This window comes from Neospora caninum, chromosome VIII (genome assembly GCF_000208865.1).
Source record: "Neospora caninum Liverpool complete genome, chromosome VIII".
NCBI classification, from domain to species: domain Eukaryota; phylum Apicomplexa; class Conoidasida; order Eucoccidiorida; family Sarcocystidae; genus Neospora; species Neospora caninum.
Genome location: NC_018395.1, coordinates 5,032,495 through 5,051,037, shown reverse-complemented (window position 1 = coordinate 5,051,037; position 18,543 = coordinate 5,032,495). Strand labels below are relative to the sequence as shown.

The window sequence follows — 18,543 nt, the reverse complement described above, 5'->3', positions numbered from 1 at the left end:
CGCCACAGAGGGGGTGAAAAGCTTCGCAGGCAAGAGAGTCCGGCCGGAGTCTTACGGTACCGGAAAGGATATCAACAAACAAAAGATAAACAAAGAGTAGAAAACCACCGCCGGATAAAAAAAACATAACCTCCTTTAAGCAGTGATAGTCTACGAAGAAGCGGGAACGTCTAGAAACACAGGGTGTGCCCGGTGCGAGGTGTATGGAAGCAATAGTGAATTCTAGCGGTAGTACACCAGTATGTGGTTGAGGGCAAGCAAGCTTGCGACAAGCGAGCAGCTTTACCGGGAAAAGGGTGGAATTTCTTGCCTAAAAGGATATTCTTGACTACGATGGCAACACATGAGCCTCACATAGAGACTTTTTTGAGAACAATGGAAGGAAATCTCCACCGCAAGAAAGAACGAGACACTTCCTCAAGCAAGCCATATGCCACAGGGCGGGCGCACGAACGCGGTAACCTCCGCCACGAGTTTCCTAGATTACTGCAGGCGTATGAGAGTGGCAGCGAGCGTCTTTCTCGTTCATTTACGACCGCACTTGCCACTTTTTGGGTTCCCGGGGTATTTTCACAGTCGTTTTCATATTTCACTTATGCAGATCGAAGAAAAGTGGGGAGAAAAACGGACCACTGACGCGCACAACATTCGTATTGTAAACCCGCCTGCCCTATCTGTCGATGGTTAGTTGCATTTTGGGGGAGAGAGCAGGCGGGCCGAAGTCGTAGCCCCGCATTTGTAGGCGAACGGTTATATGCGCAGTGTTGTTGACTCAGCCCGATGCCTGAATCTAGAGCTTGCGTAGAGAGTTTCGGGAACCATCAGGCATTCTTTTCTCGTAACGAGAGAGTTTTGCTGTACAGTTACGCAAGCAGAAACTCACATGTGCATATGCGCACAAGTATGTCTCCCTCTGACCCCCCCCTAAGGCATCGCTGTGTACGCAATCCGGGGGGAATGGTGAGAGCCTCCTGCTCCGCGCTCCTCGGTTGCGAATACTTAGAGCAGGAGCGAAGGAAGTAGTGGCATGGGACAAGAAAAGAAAATGTACGCACTCTTTCTCGGCTCTGCTGCTCCCATGGTACTTACTGCCAAATCATTTTCCAATCGGAAAAAACTAGAGTTTTATCTTTCGCTGTTCGATGGCGGGGACAATTCCGAGACAAGACTACTACTCAGCACAGCGCCGCGTACTGCGATTTTTCTGCAGTAGAGGGGCTCCACTGATACATGTCTGTTTCTCTCTCAAAACAACCACCCACTTCTAACTTTTTCTCTCCGCAGAGATTCCCTTTCTTTCTAAAGATTCTAATTGGCTTCTGTACCAGCTGCCGACAACCGCTGAAGGCAACAGGCTACCCTGAGTTTTGCGCAGCACACTTTTCAGCCGAGTCACCGACCTCTCAACTTTCCTGCACGCCGCACGGGACTTTCGTGTCCGAGCCTGCTATTTGTATTTTCTCGAGCGGAAAATCCGCTTCTTCACGAATTCAGATTCGAGAAAATCGCTGAGGGAGACTGCGAATGCGATCTCCGCTGCAAGGACTGCCTCTTTCTTCCAATGCTCGATGCGTGCCACTGCGCGTCTGACGTGCGTCTTTTTTCCTCTTGCGTTTCTACACTGAATCTGGACTGTTTTCTGTCCTCCATTCTTCGTTCTCCGTTTAGAAAGGCGTATCGTCCCATTCGTTCTTGTCCTGGGTTGTTTGCGGCGCAGTCGCTTCCGTTTCCGGGCTCTGTGCCGGCCAGTCCTGTTCCGCCATATCTTTTCTGCTCCTTCGTCTCCTTTTTTTGAGGATGGAAATGATTATCAGGGGCTTCCCTTTTCAAGCTGTGTTTTCGCCTCTAGCGCGAAAAGGAAAATGCATCTTGCCGCCAGCACGTGCAGCTTCGATGCAATCAAAGGTCGAGGTCGTGGGGGGATGGCCATCCCGCCAGACAAGCGCGGCATCTCACGTCGAACAAGCAGAAAAGAGACTTTTTTCGTGCCACAGATTCGTTTCACAGGGAACGGCTCTTGCCACACACCGAGTAGGATCGGGTTTGCAGAAGTTTGAGAACCTGCCGTCGAGCCCGACCTTTCGGTTTTGCCGCGCACACTCGACCGGTGGTACAACTCCTGTGCCACAGGGAGACTCCGGGACAGTGCCTTCCTCTTCAGACGATACGCGCGCAAATCCAGTTGTCGACACCGACCTTAATGCAGTAAGTCCTCGACGGATACGACAAGGGAAAAGGCTCGAACAGGACCAAGGTAGCGTCTCCCCAACGCTTCTGCTGAGTCCAGAAGGAAATGGACCCTCCACCTGCGCGTGGTACACGCAGGCATATGCGTGTGTCTATATTCCAGTGTCTGCATGCGTTTACAGCCTAAATCGGTATGTTTCTCTCTGGTAGTGAGTCATATATGAAACTTGCGCCGGTGCGTGTGAATGTGACGTAGAAGCTATGTGGCGCCTACAGATATTCAATCATGCATCTTGTTCAAAGGTTCTGAATAATGCCTGATAGAAAAAGAATGTAGATGTACAAATGTAGGTGTATAGATGTATAGGAGGGTCATGTGTAGAATTGTGCGTCGGTGCCCGGTGGCTGTTTTCTTCAGGTAACAAGCTACATTGTCGGGATGGCTCAGAAGTCTCTGCAGAAAGGAGAGACGGCGACACCTACAAGCAAGCTAGAGGAACTGCGCACCCGAGAGGGCCGTCTCTGGGACTGTCTCGATACAGTCGAATTTGTCCTCGATGTAGGCCGATGCCTCCTCACGGCTCAGGACGTGCTGAAGCGCCGCTAAACAGATGTATACGGAGTTGCACGAATAGAGACTAAAACACATATACATATATACGTCATTAGTGAAGATTGAAGCATGCGTGTACAGCTGTGTCTTTGGTCAGCTGTTTGGCTACTCACCAGGGGTGGACAGTTAGCAATGAGCAAGCTGGTGGAAACGCTTACGATTTCTGAATCGACGATTCGTGCTTCAGAGACGACCGACCGAATTACAGGGGGGGTCCGTGTGTGCGGACGGCGTCCCGTTTGCGTTCTCACCAGGTGGAGGAAATTTTTGACGTCACTGTCCCGGACGAAACTGCAGACAATTTCGAGACACTCCAGGTAAGCTGAGCAGGCATCGTCCTCTTGTGCAGATATATGCGCACGTGTGTAAGTGTATGCATATATATACACACTATATATATATATATATGCCTGTACATAGTTACCTCTGCGCGTGAAGTTCTCGTGTGCGTGCTTGCATTACTCTGCTTGGGTGCAAAAATTAATATATATATATATATATATATATACATATGTGTGTGAGCGTGTCGTTGTGTGCGCCATGAGACAATTGCACAAGTATATATACGAGGATGTCCACCCCTGCATGTATGTGTGTGTGTGCCCGTATCTGTATATAAATAAGTCCGTGTACTTTTGCCTTATATTTGTGTGGTGGTTTTCCGTGGAACCTCAGGAAATTGCAGAGTTCGTTGTCGCTGCGCGAGCGAAGGCACAAAAGACGATGAAGGATCAGTGAGACGGCGGAAATGCCGGGTAGTTTTGCTCCTTCTTCGGTTGGTTTCGCCACACCTACGATTGCCTCGGCAGTGTTGTCGTTTTCAATCGTTTTGTTGCACCAGAAATGAAGAAATCCGGCACAAAAGAGTCTTCGACGTGCGTGATTTGCGCATCTCGGAGAGATCCATTTTCTTAGTATGTGCCCCAACGGAGTCTGTTCCTGCTGGTGTTTACGCCATGCTGGGCTGCCTCAAAAACAACACCCTCGACAGTGTGCAGATCGTATTGTAGTTTCAACGTTTCCCCGGTTTCCTTCTTTTCCTGAAACGCTTGTCTCTCTCGCTGCGTTGTTCGCGGTGAAGCCGTTGTCTAGGGCCGCTGTTGAGGATTGTGTGTTCTTCCAGTATCGCAGCAAAGTAGCGGGTTCCCCTTTTTAAGAAAGCACTGCGCGAGCACGTGGAGAGGGGCAGAACCCGACGGCGGTTTTTTCCCTTTACCAAAAATGGAAGATAACACAGACAAAATTGACGGCTGAGATAACGTCCACCGGCGGCGGCGCTGTCACCTTGGACCAAACGTGGTGCACACAACCGGAGTTGGACATCCAGAACCGCTCCGTTCTCTACTTCCCCTACGAGTCTTTGCTCATTCGACAGTCGTTTCTCGAAAATTCCCAGAGTGTTTACCTGCTCCAGAAGCATTTCAAAGGAATTCAGTGTACACTGGAAGGAAACTCGTGCACTCCTTCAACTAGCAAGGGACAAATCTTCGCAAACGTACACGCATTCTAGGTCGATCAGTGGTCACGCATTCACACATACTAAGAAATACCTATGCGCGTACTTACCGCGACGTTTCAGGCAAACGGACCGGAACAGGATTTCCACGTACATATATATATATATATATATGAGTATATTTGTTGTTGATCGATGCGAGGCTGGGAAGATATAACAGGAGATCAGGATTGTTTCTTCATGTCGTTTCGAGGTGAAGCGTGTTGGGTAAGATAGAGAAGTGGGGACGGCGGTGGAGCGATATCCACACACAGAGCTTCTGGAGAGTTTCCCCGCCACCAATAAGAGGTGTGATCGCTTTCGCTGAACCCCGACAAACCTGGAGTCCCTGTCGTTCCTGCTCCATCGATCTCGTTGAGTCCGGTTTCCCCTGGAAGTAACTGCTAGACGCGTGTCGCGTCCTGACGGAGCGTTGTCACAACTCCGGTGTTTGTGGCCGCGCACGAAGGCCGGCTGATTGCTTCTTCGTTACGGAACAAGATGCAGCTCCGGATGATCGTTCACCGATGCAAGACGTGAGCTGGGTTGCGTGTGGTGGGACTGACTACAGCTAAGGCAGGATTTCTGAAACATCTCCCCTGGTATCTCAGGTGCTTCTGAACCCTTCTGCAAAAGGCGCCCGAAAATGTACAACTGCCGACGCGCAGACCTGTGCAGCGCGAGTGCGAGGCGGTGTGTAAGCAGCTGGCTGTGCCTCTGGGCACGCGTACACGAGAGAGGGACTGCGTCAGATTTGTTAGAAGCAACGACTTCTTCGATGTGGAAGCTCCGGCGGAATTTGCCCCCATTTACCGCAAGCTCATGTGCCGACGATGCATGAGCATTGTGACTCGTTTGACCAGTTTCGATCCTAAATGAATGCACCGTCGAGTGCTATCACTCCCTCTGTCTTCCTCAAACAGCCGAGATGGAAAACTTCGCCGAGTGTCCCCCTCTTTTCCTCGCTGCTGCCAACATTTGCAGCCCCTCGTTGCTATTTGACTTCCTTCTCAACCTTTTGTACAAAAAGGCGAATTCCCATTCTGTCCAGTGCATCTCTGGGAAACGTGAAGCCGCCCACGCCTCTCAGGCACCACAGCCCTTTTCTCTCGCATCACCACCCTGACGGTACATCTCAAGCATCCACACGCATGCGGTTCCTACCCTTTTCCCTCTGCCTCCCGTCCCCTCCTTTCCACTCCACAGACTACGCGGAAGTACCCACCTCACGGACTCCGGGCGAACGAGACGCGATTTCCCACTACGCCTCTCCCGTCGCCCCTATCGTATCCACGGTCGCCCTCTCAAATCGGTGCCGCAGTCTCCACAACTTCCCCCCGATGCTTCCGCGTAGAGGAACAAGCGAGGCATGCCGCCTGTGTTCTCGCGTGTCGGATTCGTCGTTTCGACGCTCTCGACACTGCGCTAGAAACGCACAGATCCCCTCGTCCCGTCCCCGTAACCTGTTCACAAACTGCCCAATCGCGCCTCGGAAGCGCACCGCTCCAATCATTCCAGGGGAACGGCGGCGAGCCTCTACCTCCCTGCCGCCCGTGCATGCGCACAAAGTTTCTTCGCGGTTGACAACCTCCCGCTTTGGAGGCACACAGACAAGGGAACCACAAGAGCCGACGGCCTTGTTACACAAGACTCCTCGCGTTGAGGCGTCAGGTCACAGGCGATTTTCTACCGTGCCTGAAATGTTGCGCAGCCGCGAATGCCTCCCTGCGTGTGTGTGTGTATATGTCCGTTTTTGCTGGCACGGATCTGTCAGCACTGGGTAACCGCCGCGTTTTCGCGCATGCAGCACCCAACCAAAAAGCGCCACTGCAGCAGCGAGCGTCCTGGTGCAAAAACATGCAGCCTGGCCGCCCCACAACGCCCCGAGCAAGGTATACACGCACCTCTGAAGGCTTCCGCGACAGCAGAGCGAGTGCTCCTTTTCAGAAGAGGCCGACAATGACAGGCGAGACGCCTCCGGCCCAGAGGGCTGCTGGTGCTTCTGGCAATCACTCTGGAAAACACGTACAGTCTCTAGAACAGCGACACCATGTCGCCCTCGACAGCCTCGTCGTCGTCACCCGGTCGATGTCTCTCGGACACCACTTCACCTGAAGCGGAGCAAAAAGAGACAGGAAAAACCGCCCCCTTCACGCACTCGACCCGGCAACTACAAAGAGCAGTTACGTGTACTTATATGCCTCCACCGAGATGCATATCCATTTACGTGGTGCCGGTGTGGGTAGTAGACGCAATATACATTTTTTTACACACGCACAGATAAATATATATATATATATATAGAGAGACAGAGAGAGAGAGACAGAGACAGAGAGAGATATATATAGTGGTCGACATATGCACCGTGAACGACAAACGAATGGAGGGAGGTGAAGGGAATCCACGTGCCTTTTGGGTGTCGCCGACCCGAAGACCGCCCGCCACAGAGGTACACTGATATGTGGGGGGGAAGCCGTGAAGCAAACGGAAACATACAGACCGCATGAAGATTTACGCCTCCCGCGGGACTCGAGACCCCCTGACGCGTCTCGGTCGCAAGCGTCGTGCGTGCTTGCATATGGGTGTAAATGGTATGAACCGGGCAGAGACCGTGCGGCGCCTGCGATTTCCCGTACCGGCGCCTGAGACAACCTTGTGGACAGCAGTAGGCTGTTCCACTTTGCGTTTGTGGAAAGAAGTGATCATGACGCTGATGTTATCCTGGGAGCCCATGTCGTACGCGTAATCCATCAAGCGCGCTACAACGTCTTCCAGGCGGCCGTTTGCCTTCTCTAGCTCCGTAAGTGTCAAGTCCCGAACATACAACCAGTCCATGCCGTTCGGCTCGAACAAACCTGGAAACACACCGCGCCTCTGGAGAAAGAACCTCTTATCTGCCCTAATTTATCTGACAACACAGCCACCCTTGCCTCTCTTCAAATACATATCTACACATGCAAATATAACGTATCCATCTGCGTAGAGGCGTGCACATATCCATGGTATATATAGGCGACTACCGAAACATCGAGGTACATCTACCAACCTCATCACTGTAAAGGTCTGCAGATACGCATGCGTAGGTGTAATTACAGGCACGTCCTCCCCTGAAGAAGCGCACAAAAACAAATGGAGATGTAAAGGCGCACACAGACTGACACGTAGAAGGCCCGGTTCTTGTGGAGCCGCGAGGTAGACCACCGGGGAGGAGAGGCAGAGAACGTGAAAGCCAGATCGGTGACGCTCACCATCGCATGCCAGCAACAGAAGATCTCCTGGCTTCGCGTAGAATTTCCGGACCTCTGGGACCGCGATGACCTTCTGTTCTTCCGCAGACAAATTGAGGTTCAATTTAAAATCCTGCGGATGCACGACAGAGCAAACACCGAAAAGTCCGCAGTCCTGTCCGCACGCACATTCGCACTGCAAGTGTACGTACACACCCCTTCGTAGCAGGCCATCTCGCCCATCAAATCTGCATGCACCGCTCGTGAATCCAACAAGCATTTATATGTAAATGAATATGTGTGTGGAGGGTTCCTCTCGACGTGGAGGCACGTCGGTCTCCAAAGGCGCCTGCCTGTGGAGGAAAACGAAAGTGTGCTTACGGAATCTCCGAAGGCTCTGGAGAGCGCGAGAATCCCATCTACCCGCGGAACGTCGAAATCCTGGACAAAGCCGCCGGCCTTCTCAATGCGAGCTGTCTCGATGGGATGGTTCGGTTTGTGGTCCTTCGACAACCGCGTGAACCCGCCGTCGCTATCAATCAACATAGCTCTGGAGTCACCTGGAGAGACGCACGAAAAGAGGCACCGGACCGGCCGCTCTGGGGCACTGTCTGCGACATCAGGGAACCCCAAGACATGCGAGAAAAAAGGAGGGGAACGCAGCTACGCGCGGCCTGCAAACTGAAGCCAGGCACCGGTGCTGAGAGACACACGAGGCGCTTCCGCGCGGCAACACCAGAAACCGTCTACTGAGAACTCTATACAAAATGCGTCTTACCAAAACACAATTTTCCACATATTCACTCTCACGCCGCCACTCACCTGTGTCGATACAAACTCCACCTCTACTTATCTCTGTCTACACAGACGCTGACGTGCCTATCCTCGTACACCTACACCTACACGCATATATATATATATATGTATATATATATATATATATATAGAGAGAGATAGAACTTGTACGGGTACGCAAAGAAGAACTGAGGGAAGAGGAATGGCCATTCGCGAGTCTCCGATGCGCTCTGGCCGGGCGGGGCACGAAAGAGAACCGAACCGGCGTGAGGGTTTAACCGGTATCTCCCTGCATGCTGCTGTACGCCCTTCAAGAGGAAAGAAGAAGCCGTCGCCGTGAACACCGCTGGAGACGATCCCCCGTTCCGCAGAAACAGATTCACGCGTATCTCGGGCTCCGCAGAAAACAAACCACGAGCACGGACCTATGTTGGCGACCGTGACGATGAAGGATCCGCCTGGGATGGTAACGTCTTTCATCTCGGGGACCTTTGGGTAGCGGCCGGCGAGCTCTGGGTGGTCTGCGTCGTCTTCCTCTTGAATCAACTTCTCGAGAGGCACAAAGTCGCCCTCTTCGCCTTGAGGCACGAGTTCTCTTCCCACAACTTTCTCCACCCGGGGAGTGTTCACGCGCTCAATCAGTACAATGATGCCTAAAATAACACCCGAACAGAGCGGCACGAAGAAATGAACCAAGAAAAAGACGAGAACGACCTTCCACACCACACAGGCGCACACAGCCACGTACACCACGGACAAAATATATACATGCATATAAATATACATGTATATACATACATACATGCATATATATATATATATATATATATATATATATATTTCTATGTTTCTGTGTGAAGCAATAGCGGCTGCGATGTACGTGTGTGGCGTTGAACGAATTAGAGATGCTATGTGCGCCTTACATCTCCCAAATCACGCAAATACTGCCACGCGCCGAAGACGCCACATACCCACGCGCCGAAGACGCCACATACCCACACGCCAAATATGCACAAACGCATGTAAACATGTATACGAATCTACATGCATTTATATGGTGATACGCAGCTCTGAGGAAGCCGGCCTGCAAAGTGGCGAGAGATGGCGTGCCTTTTGAAATCCGTGCTCAGTCAAAGTCCCCTTCTCGTCCCCTCACTCAGACGCCAAGACGTGCTCTCCTAAAGATTCGCATGGTGTGCATGCAGCTATTTGAAACGTGAATTCGCCAGGATTTGTACACGGACCGTGTCACCGCAGGCGCTTGTGGCGCGAGGCATACCTGTGGATCCCGCGACATGGGTCGACCCCGACGATTGAATGATTTCCGCGTCGAGCTCGAGGCACACCCGCGTAATTTCCTCGGCCGAAAGCTCGGACAGCTGGCCTGGGAGAAAAACCGACGCGAAAAAACGGGCAACCCACAGCGTGGCGGCCCGTCACCCCGCAAAACTGAGAGATGCTCGGCCTGCACAGACGTCCCTGCGAGGCATTCTGCGGCCTTTTTTCTCTCTCTCGGGCTCTCAAAAGAACACCCCGTACGCGCTTCTACCCCGTCTCTGAGTGGCAGCTAGTGCCGGAAAAGAGCAAGACCCTGAACACGCTACGAAACAACACGAGCAAATACTTGCAACACCTAACCTCAAAACAGAACGCCAAAGATCCTCTCCCCAACAAAAACGCTCTGTTTGACCCAGCCGTCTCTCAAAAGCATTTCCCGCACTCTTCCTACCTGCCTGCATAAGAATACAACTTCCAAATACATATATATATGTAAATAATACGCGAGGCAGGACGAACATCTACCGACATGTTTACTTTGCAACGTTGTATGTCTCCGTCCACCGTACTGAACAACGCGTGGTCTATGCACATGGTATATAAACATATATATATATATATATATATACGTTCACGTGTCGTTGTTTAGTCTCTGTGTAACAGCCGCAAGACGATTGTCGACATGGAAGGGGCTCTTTGCATTTGCGAAGAGAGTCGAGTGGAAGCCCTACCCAGGTGTGAAGCGATGTGCCGAGCACAGTACTGCGAAGTCGCCTCGCCTGCGTGCCCGTCGAAAATCGCCTTCATACGGACGTCTGGGAGGGTGGCCGACGGCGCGGTGACAAGGATCGCCTGGAGACCCGCGAGGCAGCAAAAAAGAAAGAGAAAGAAGACAGTGGAAGCGGCGCCACCGCCAGGTGGAGAAAGCAGAGACACCAATGCACCAACTCCGTCGTCGCTGCCGGTCGCGCTTGGGGCATGACGCACCGCCTATACACGAGTGAAGAAAACAAACTGCACACCCAAAGAGGAACCAGACACGCCAGTGAGTGCTTCTCACGAATTGACGTATCCCCATGCGTTTTTCTCCGACGCTCGAATCTCAGACAATCGTCCGAGATTGTTTTCCCATCGGTTCGTATATTCGTCATTGCGCCTGTCAAGACGCGGGCGGGGAGTTGACGGCTCGAAAGAGAAAGCAGGTGACAGAAAAGTCGGACAATATAAGCAGGACAGGGGGGCGAGCTCGACGACGCGTGGCGAGTCATGAGGGCGGACAGAACGGCCACAAAGACGACGCAGGAGCGGACGACAGAGACACAAAGAAGACATCAGAGACGACGCAGACACTCTGAGAGACGATGGAGACACAGCGGAGACACTCTGCGAGACGACAGAGAGACAACGGAGACACTTTGACGGACAACCGCCGGAAAGACAGCTCTCGGCCGGGAGGCGGCCAACCAAAGGAGTCTGATCCAAGAGAGCACAGAGCGACGCCTTTGAAAGCGGAGGCTGCGAAACGCTTCTTTCTCGCCCTCTTGGAGTCCACGCTTCTCGAAGGAAGCAACAGGAGAGTCTGATCTTCCAAAGTGGCGAGAGGAAGCCCGCGAGAGAGACGCGACGCAGAGACTGACCGCGACGCGCGAACATGCAAAAAGCCCGGTGGTAACCCGACGAGCAGCCCACGAATCGGACAGGTGCGCGGCGCATGGGGAAAGGAACGTGCGTGTGTGTATGCGGGCCGAATCGGTAAACCCACCGAAGGCCTGCCGACTTCGAGGGACTTACGTCCTCATCTGTTGGGCGTCTCCCGAGCATAGTCGCTGCGACGGTGGACGCGTACCACTCCTTCACGGTGACGAATTTCTTTTCTCTCCGATCAACGAGGAAGAGCCGTTCTTCTTCGTCGTCGCTCGACTCTCTGAGCATCTGCAGCAGGCGGTTCACGTGGTTCACCGCTGAGGTCTTGGCAGAGGCGCTGCCGGACTCGGACCCGATGGCGCCTGTCTCCTCAGCGTCGCCCAAGAGGAAGAGACTCTTCAGAGCGTCTATCGGGCTGAGAGACACTTGTGACAAGGGCGGCGTGAGCGCCCCGCTGTCTTCGTCTGCCTGCGTGCTCGACTCGTCGAGGTCGGGGGCCGACACCTCGTCGCCGGGGCCCCCATCGGAGACAGGAGACTCCGCCTCGGAGCCCGAGGCGGCCGCAGGGAGACGCACCTCCGAACTTCCCTCGGCGTCATCGTCAATGTCGATGGAAGTGGGCAACTCAGCTCCAGATCCTGCGTTTGCTGCGAGGCCAGGCTGGGTCGCAAACGGCGCAGAGCCTGCCCAGAACTCGCCGGCGAGGGCCAGAGAGGCGACGAGGAGGACGCACAGGTGGAGAGAGGTGCGATGCGCCATGTTTGCAGAGAACGTTCAACGTTGGAAGAAAGCGTCACGGCGGGGAGAAACGATGGGAGACAGAGGCATTGCGAATATCTGGCGAGACGCCGCCTTTTTGGAGCGAAACGCGGCACACAAAGCGACACGGGGGGGGGGGGGGGCGGCGCAAGAGCGGGCCTTGCAGTCTCGCACGGCACTTGAGGGCAGTACCGGCGAGAACCTAGGAGAAACACACAGCACCGAGGCGAAGGGATGTCTGGAGCTTCCCGGAACACTGAAGAGAGACGAAAGGAAAAGATGGCGTCGAAAACGCGCACACGTTCCAACTCGATTTGCGCCACACAGTGTGACTCTCGGCAGGGAAAACCCGGTGAACGCACTCCCCTGCGAGGTTCAGTGGGTTCCTCAAGAACGCGTACAGACCGAGTCCTTTGCAGTTCGCCCCGCCTCAGCCAGTGCGCGCGGCACGGACGTGATACGCGAAAGGGGAACTGACGAAGGGAGAAACAAGCACTGATTTCGACGCATTCCTTTCTCACAAACGCGGCACGACACTCTTCTCGACATCATTTCCACGCTCGCTCCTTTCACGATACCCGCTACGTAGATGCGCATACGAGAGTATGACATTACGGCCAGAAAGGCACAGCGTATGCCTTTCTAGACTAACCAAATGTGGTTTGCCCAATGCACGGCTGCATGCGCAGATCTTTTTCGGCAAATTATCGAAAGACACTGAAATGAATGGAGTGAGAGAGGTCGGGGGATTTCTCCAACGGAAAAAATGAACCCTCCGTGGTGTACCATGTAGATCCCCTCTCGCGCGTTGTCGGGAGATGCACGGCGGAAGTGAAGAAAAAGGTCCGCCTTCGAAACGCCGATCTTTCTGTGCATGTGCCGTTTTCCTTTTAGAGGCCCAGAGTGTGGATTTTTCTGCCCTCCACAAAGACTCCACAAAGACAACCCTCGCAAACCATGGCTCGAAATGCGCTGATGTCGAGAGGCCTGCGTGTGACCCGTCGGGAATGGTGCGTCGGATCCGGAGCACGAAAGTTGGTATCTTACCGTTAGTGTTTATTTCCTTGTGGAAAGAAGGGTCGCCGCAACGCTTGAGAGGCGCCACGCAGCTGGATTTTAGAGTTTCCTCGAAAGTTTGAGGCCACTGAACGCTGTGCTCGGTGGCCGCTGGTCCCTTTTCCTCTCAGGAGAGCAAGACACTTCTCTCCAGTCCGTCCGTGAATCTTTTTTTCCGGGCGAGTTTCCGGAGAAAATCGAGCTAAAAAAAACACCTACGAGATAGAGAACTTGAGATCTGCGTCATAGTCGCACTATCCATGACCTTTGCTCAGAGGGTGCGGCAGGGGTTCACTACCCGATTCAGAGGAAAGCGGCGACGAGCCTCCGATTCCAGAGGCACGCGCGACGACCGGACGGCGCGTTTTTGAATTCCTGCTTCTCAGATCTTCTCTCGAACCCGCCTCAACGAATCTGCGCCGAACGACCGGGGTCTCCGACTCAAAACACATCCACCTTTTCATTTATCGCAAACAACTTTAGTCGGAAACCTCACGCTGGTCCGTCGGGTCGGCGTTCGCGGCTGTGCGCTGAGGGCGATTCCGGCGTTGACGGTACCGCCGCGCGCGTCGAAAAAGGAGACAGAAGAGGCTCTCGAATCAAGCGCAGGCCTGTTTCGAAAAAGAGAGTTTGCACCCACGCGAAAAAAACATCTGCTGGAAAGAGAAAAGAGAAATCTGCTGTAGGCTGTGCGCGCGCTGCAAAGGGAGCTCGCCGCTCTCTGCCGAGTACCGGGCGCAGTGCTGGAGAGGACGGGTGAGATCGCGGCGCCTGGGGATTTGCCGTTTTCAAATCCCAGCGCAAAAAAGGGAGACGCGAACTTTGCAAACCCCCCACATGTCCCCGTGTCCCTCCAACCTCCATTACCGCGCGCTGAGCAGTCTCGTGTCGCGAGAGGCGGCACACTGGTCACAGATAATTGCGGCCTCCCGCGAACTCGGCGCTGTCCCAGACATCTCGATCCGACTCAGTGGCGCGTAAAAGACACAGCTTCTGTTGGAACTCGTCACAGTTGGAGGGCCCAAAGGAGAAAAAGAGAGCGCAAACCTGGGCGTTCCGCGCCTAACCGAAGAGTCATCTACCAAGGGACCGACGGGGCTCTGTCCACCTGTATACCGCCTCTCTATGTCTTTTTCGCTGATTCACATGCGCCCGTTTTCATGCCCGCGTCTCGACAAAAACTTGCACGTCAACTCACGCACACATCGACTGGTCGAGGTGGACTTCTCTGCAAGATGCGACACACTGGAAGGCACTGGCACGTAGCGAACCGCGAGAGAGAACGCGAGACCAGGGAGAGCACATTTCCCTCACGAGGCGTCCGCGCCCAACGGCGAGGGTTTCTTGCTCCCCTTTTCACCTGCCTCGGAAAAGAGGAGGAGAACCTGATCCGAGAAGGCCAGCGGGGCCAGCAGATTTTCCTGCGGGAAACGGTCTCGTGGCACAAACCACGCCGAGGGGGAAAACCGAGTCCACGAGCCTGTCGGCCCGCAAGATAGACTCATGCGGGAACCTTCTCGGGGCGCACGGCCTCCCGAGAGGGGAAGTTTTGTGAGAGAAAGGGGAAAGGAGAGGTCCACCGTCCAGGAGAGCGCGCGAGATGCTCACAGTGTACCTCTATACAGAGAGACACAAACAAGAAGGACAGGACTTGCAGCGGAAACCTCTCCAAAGTTGCGAGGTGACTCAAACAGCCCGATCCGCCATGCGAGAGGCGCAACCTCCGTAGCGCCGGTGGCAAGCGCCGCCCGCGGCAGAGCAAAATTTGCTCTAACGTCAAAAAAACAATTCTCGCTCTTCCAAATCGACAATCCCATAGTCTCGCCTTGCCGTTTTAGAGCTGCTAGCGAGTTGCAATTGACGCGCGCGCTCTCTTTTTTCTGCGTACATAAACACTCCACATGCATCGACGTCTCACGATTTTCCCGCCGCCAAACGTTTGACACCCGTTCACTTTCTTTTGAAAACGATGAGCGGAGAAGGCAGCTTCCTTTTTGTATCTCTCTCGAGCGAAGGCTGAAAATCGCGGGAGAAAACTCTTTCTTCTTTTCTTAACTGGACGGCCGACAGCCTAGTCGAGGTAGATCTGTTTTGGAAGTTCCGGGTTCTCCTGCAACTGCATACTTTTTCTTCGCCCGCCCGTTTCTCTGTGTTTTGCCGTTTTCCCGTATTCTCCTTTCTTAATCGCTCGCGGCCGCCGGAGAGAGTGGTGGATTCTCTGCCCGGCACGCAAGAAGAGTCGCCTCGCGTTTTTGTCTAATTTTGCCCCGGGAACGTCGAGAAGGCGGGCCTCTCTGCTCACTTCAGTCGTCCCTATCCGCCCGCTTCTTCTCTTTTCCCTTCTTCCTCGCGGCTTCTTCCTTGCGATTTCTCCTTCCCGCTTTCCTCTCTCTCGGTATCTTGTTCTTGCGGTCCTTCTCTCTCGTCCTCGCGTTCTTCCTCTCGTCCTTCCCCTCTCGTCCTTCCCCTCTCGTCCTTCCCCTCTCGTCCTTCCCCTCTCGTCCTTCCCCTCTCGTCCTTCCCCTCTCGTCCTCTTCTTTTTCCCCTGTCTGTTTCTCTTCCCCTCTCTATCCTGCTGTTCCCAAGCGTGTCCGTGGCTATGCATGCGCTCTCGGCCGGGGGCAATTCACCCTTCCATTCAGATTTCCGTGTGATTCCCTCGTTTCACGAGTCGACGCCGCTGTTTCGGAACCATGACGGCTCAAATCAGGCAAGAGCGCGAGACAGCCGCCTCTCGAGAGTCGGACGGTGTCTCGGCTTGTTCGCCTCCCTCGCAAGCAGCGAGACCGGAGAGCAACGTCAAAGGAGACCCCGCAGTCGTCCCGAGACGCCTCGAGGGCAAGCAGCGCTATCGCCTGTGCGACACATTCCTCGGCGAAGGGACGTATGGGCGCGTCGAGAAGGCGGAGGATCTTTTGACGAAACAGATTGTGGCGATCAAGAAAGTAAAGGCGAACGCCGCAAACCTTTTTTCTTCCAGGGAAAATGCGGGGCAGAGTGCGTCGGGGACGGAGAAGGTGCGAGCGCAGCTGCTGCGGCAGAACGTCGGAAGTGTCGGTCTCCACTTCACCACCATCAGGGAGTTGAAGGTGATGCGTGAAATCGAGGAAGAGAACGTGATGGGAGTCATCGACGTATTTGTCGAGCAGGACTTTATCTGCCTCGTCATGGAGCTAATGCACGGCGATTTGAAGAAGCTTATCGACAGCAAAACGCGCCTCTCCATTCAACACGTCAAGTGTATCGTGCTTCAGCTCCTCAAGGGCTTGCATGCACTCCACAAAAGGTACATTGTCCACCGCGATCTCGCGCCTGCGAACGTCTTCATCAACGCCCAAGGAATCTGCAAGGTCGCCGACTTTGGCCTTTCCCGCTGCTTCGGCTGCCCCGTCGTCTCTGGATCTCTCCCACAGAAGAACGCGGAGCCGAGCAAACCCGAGGCCAACGCATGCAAGGAGACCACCCCCGCCGAGCCTCACAAAGCTGCAGCCGTCGCCATCAGTCGAAAGGAACTGATGACCGCAAAGGTTGTCACCCTCTGGTACCGTCCTCCCGAGCTGCTCTACGGGGCAGATCGCTACGGTCAGGCTGTCGACATGTGGAGCGTCGGGTGCATCATGGCCGAGCTTTTGACAGGTACGAGACACGCGAGTTGGAAACGAAAAACGGACCGCCAAAGTGCCTGGCGCCTGGCTCAGGGGCAGCGTACGCAAATCCCTTTGTGCGTGTAAACAGGCAAGGATACGTCTGGGCTTTCCGTCAAAGGCCAAAGAAGCCGAATGGCCGCGGGTTCCGAAAGCTCTCTTAGACTACAAGTCGGTAGGTAGACAGTTCGCCGATTTGTGGACACGAGAGGATCTCTCCACAGATCTTCTAACGAGCGGAACGTCTCTTCTGCTGGTCGGACAGCCGGTGATGTCGACAGGCGGAAGCGTACGGATCTGTTCGCAAAAGCACAGAGATGTGGGGGTGCCTGTTGCATGGAGGCAACTGGGCTCTGGATGGGCGAGCGTGTGTCTGTACGGAGGCGTGTCTTTGTGTGCGTGTTTCGCCTTTTCTGGTTTTTGCTCTTTCCAGGGTCGCCGTTGTTTCCGGGGGCGAACGAAATTGACCAGCTGAGTCGAATCTTTTCACTCCGCGGCACGCCAACCACGGCGGCTTCCAAAGAAGAGGCACCTGCCTTGTGGCCTCTGTCTTCGTCACTTCCGTCCTTCTTCCCCTTTACGCACACAACGCCGAAACCGTTGAAAAGCGTCTTTCCTTTCTGCTGTGCGGACAGTCTCGACTTACTCGACAGACTGCTCCAGCTTGACCCTTCAAAGAGAATCACTGCAGCAGACGCTCTCAACCATCGATGGTTTCAACAAAATCCAAAACCCTGCTTGCCCAAAGACTTGCCTGTACATCTTCTGGGCAAATTCTGACGTGCCAAAATACATATCTACCAACACATCTACATATTTCCCATCCTTCCGTATGCGCATGCATATCTTTGGTGAAGGGATTTGTGTAGATAACTCCGTCCGTGAGGCAGCTGCATTTCACTACCTTGGCTTTCAACTCCTGGCGTGTACCGAAACGCGTTCACGAGACCCTCTGGGGAGCGTCTAAGATAGACGGTTATGCACCTTTACCAGGCTTACGGAGACAACTTAACACGTATGTATGTATGTATGTATGTATACAAAGGCGTGGTTTTCTGTTTGTGGAGAAACGACGGGACTTGGGTGCGGCGGCTACCCCTCTGACTCGGACGGCGGGAGGTTTTCGCGGCCGATCCACGCAGACCCCGTAGAACAGTTCTTCACAAACTCACGGGTTTGTAAATAAAATTAGGCAGTTTCATTTTCGTGGTCATCCTCTTTTTTAGACATCTCGCAAACGTCCTTGCCCATACAGGTAAAGGTATCACCATTTATGATCAATGGTGCTTCTAGTAGGTCAGTTGATGGGGTCTTTCTCAGACGCTGCGTCGTTTTCTGAGGTGCACTCGGCAGCATACAATTTTTTCTTTGTTCAGACTGTTATTGTTTTTACCCACAACCGAGAAGCATCTTTGCATCCTGGCGCCCTCGTGTTTTTTCACCGGAGAAAAGAAAAAAGGTCCGATGTGCGAAGGGCGACGAAACAGAACACCACGCAACAGAAGTTGACATCTCTGTTTTAAATTCGTCCTTGTTTCCTGTTTTTCGACCCCATCTCGGCAAAATGAAGTCGCTTTATGAGAATATGGGGAAGGAAGGGAAAAACACTGTCATGGAATGTAAGTCAGGAAGAGCAATCGCCTACAGACTCTGAGAGTCACGGCCCAATTGTGTCAGGTTGTCTGTTTGGTTTTTCCGTGTTTTGCCATGTAACGCAGCGACGGTGCTTTTTCTGAAGAGAGTTGGCGGAAAAGATAAGCGTTTTTTTTTGTACAGTGCGCAAGCACCTATTCTCTTGCGTATATAATATTGTCTGTGTGTGCCTCTACATTCGGATCGTGTGTG

At 53.6% G+C, this 18,543-nt stretch overlaps 3 protein-coding genes across 3 annotated transcripts; 2 read left to right on the top strand and 1 right to left on the bottom strand.

Annotated features, from left to right (window-relative positions):
* Positions 1–1,561: 1,561 nt before the first annotated feature.
* On the top strand, positions 1,562–3,538 carry NCLIV_036350 (conserved hypothetical protein; the record flags this gene model as incomplete). Its single annotated transcript, XM_003883836.1, has 5 exons — positions 1,562–1,591; positions 2,008–2,205; positions 2,606–2,746; positions 3,055–3,117; positions 3,476–3,538. 5 exons carry the CDS (start codon positions 1,562–1,564, stop codon positions 3,536–3,538), a joined length of 495 nt encoding a protein of 164 aa, XP_003883885.1.
* Positions 3,539–6,329: 2,791 nt separating this feature from the next.
* Positions 6,330–11,998, bottom strand: NCLIV_036340 (putative protein phosphatase 2C; the record flags this gene model as incomplete). The annotated part of the gene is made up of 8 exons (XM_003883835.1): positions 6,330–6,406; positions 6,932–7,150; positions 7,544–7,655; positions 7,904–8,082; positions 8,743–8,970; positions 9,597–9,701; positions 10,327–10,447; positions 11,387–11,998. The coding sequence occupies 8 exons, from the start codon at positions 11,996–11,998 to the stop codon at positions 6,330–6,332; spliced, it is 1,653 nt and encodes a 550-aa protein (XP_003883884.1).
* A 3,749-nt stretch (positions 11,999–15,747) lies between these two features.
* On the top strand, positions 15,748–17,478 carry NCLIV_036330 (putative CAM kinase, CDPK family; the record flags this gene model as incomplete). Its single annotated transcript, XM_003883834.1, has 2 exons — positions 15,748–16,690; positions 17,132–17,478. 2 exons carry the CDS (start codon positions 15,748–15,750, stop codon positions 17,476–17,478), a joined length of 1,290 nt encoding a protein of 429 aa, XP_003883883.1.
* Positions 17,479–18,543: the final 1,065 nt, after the last annotated feature.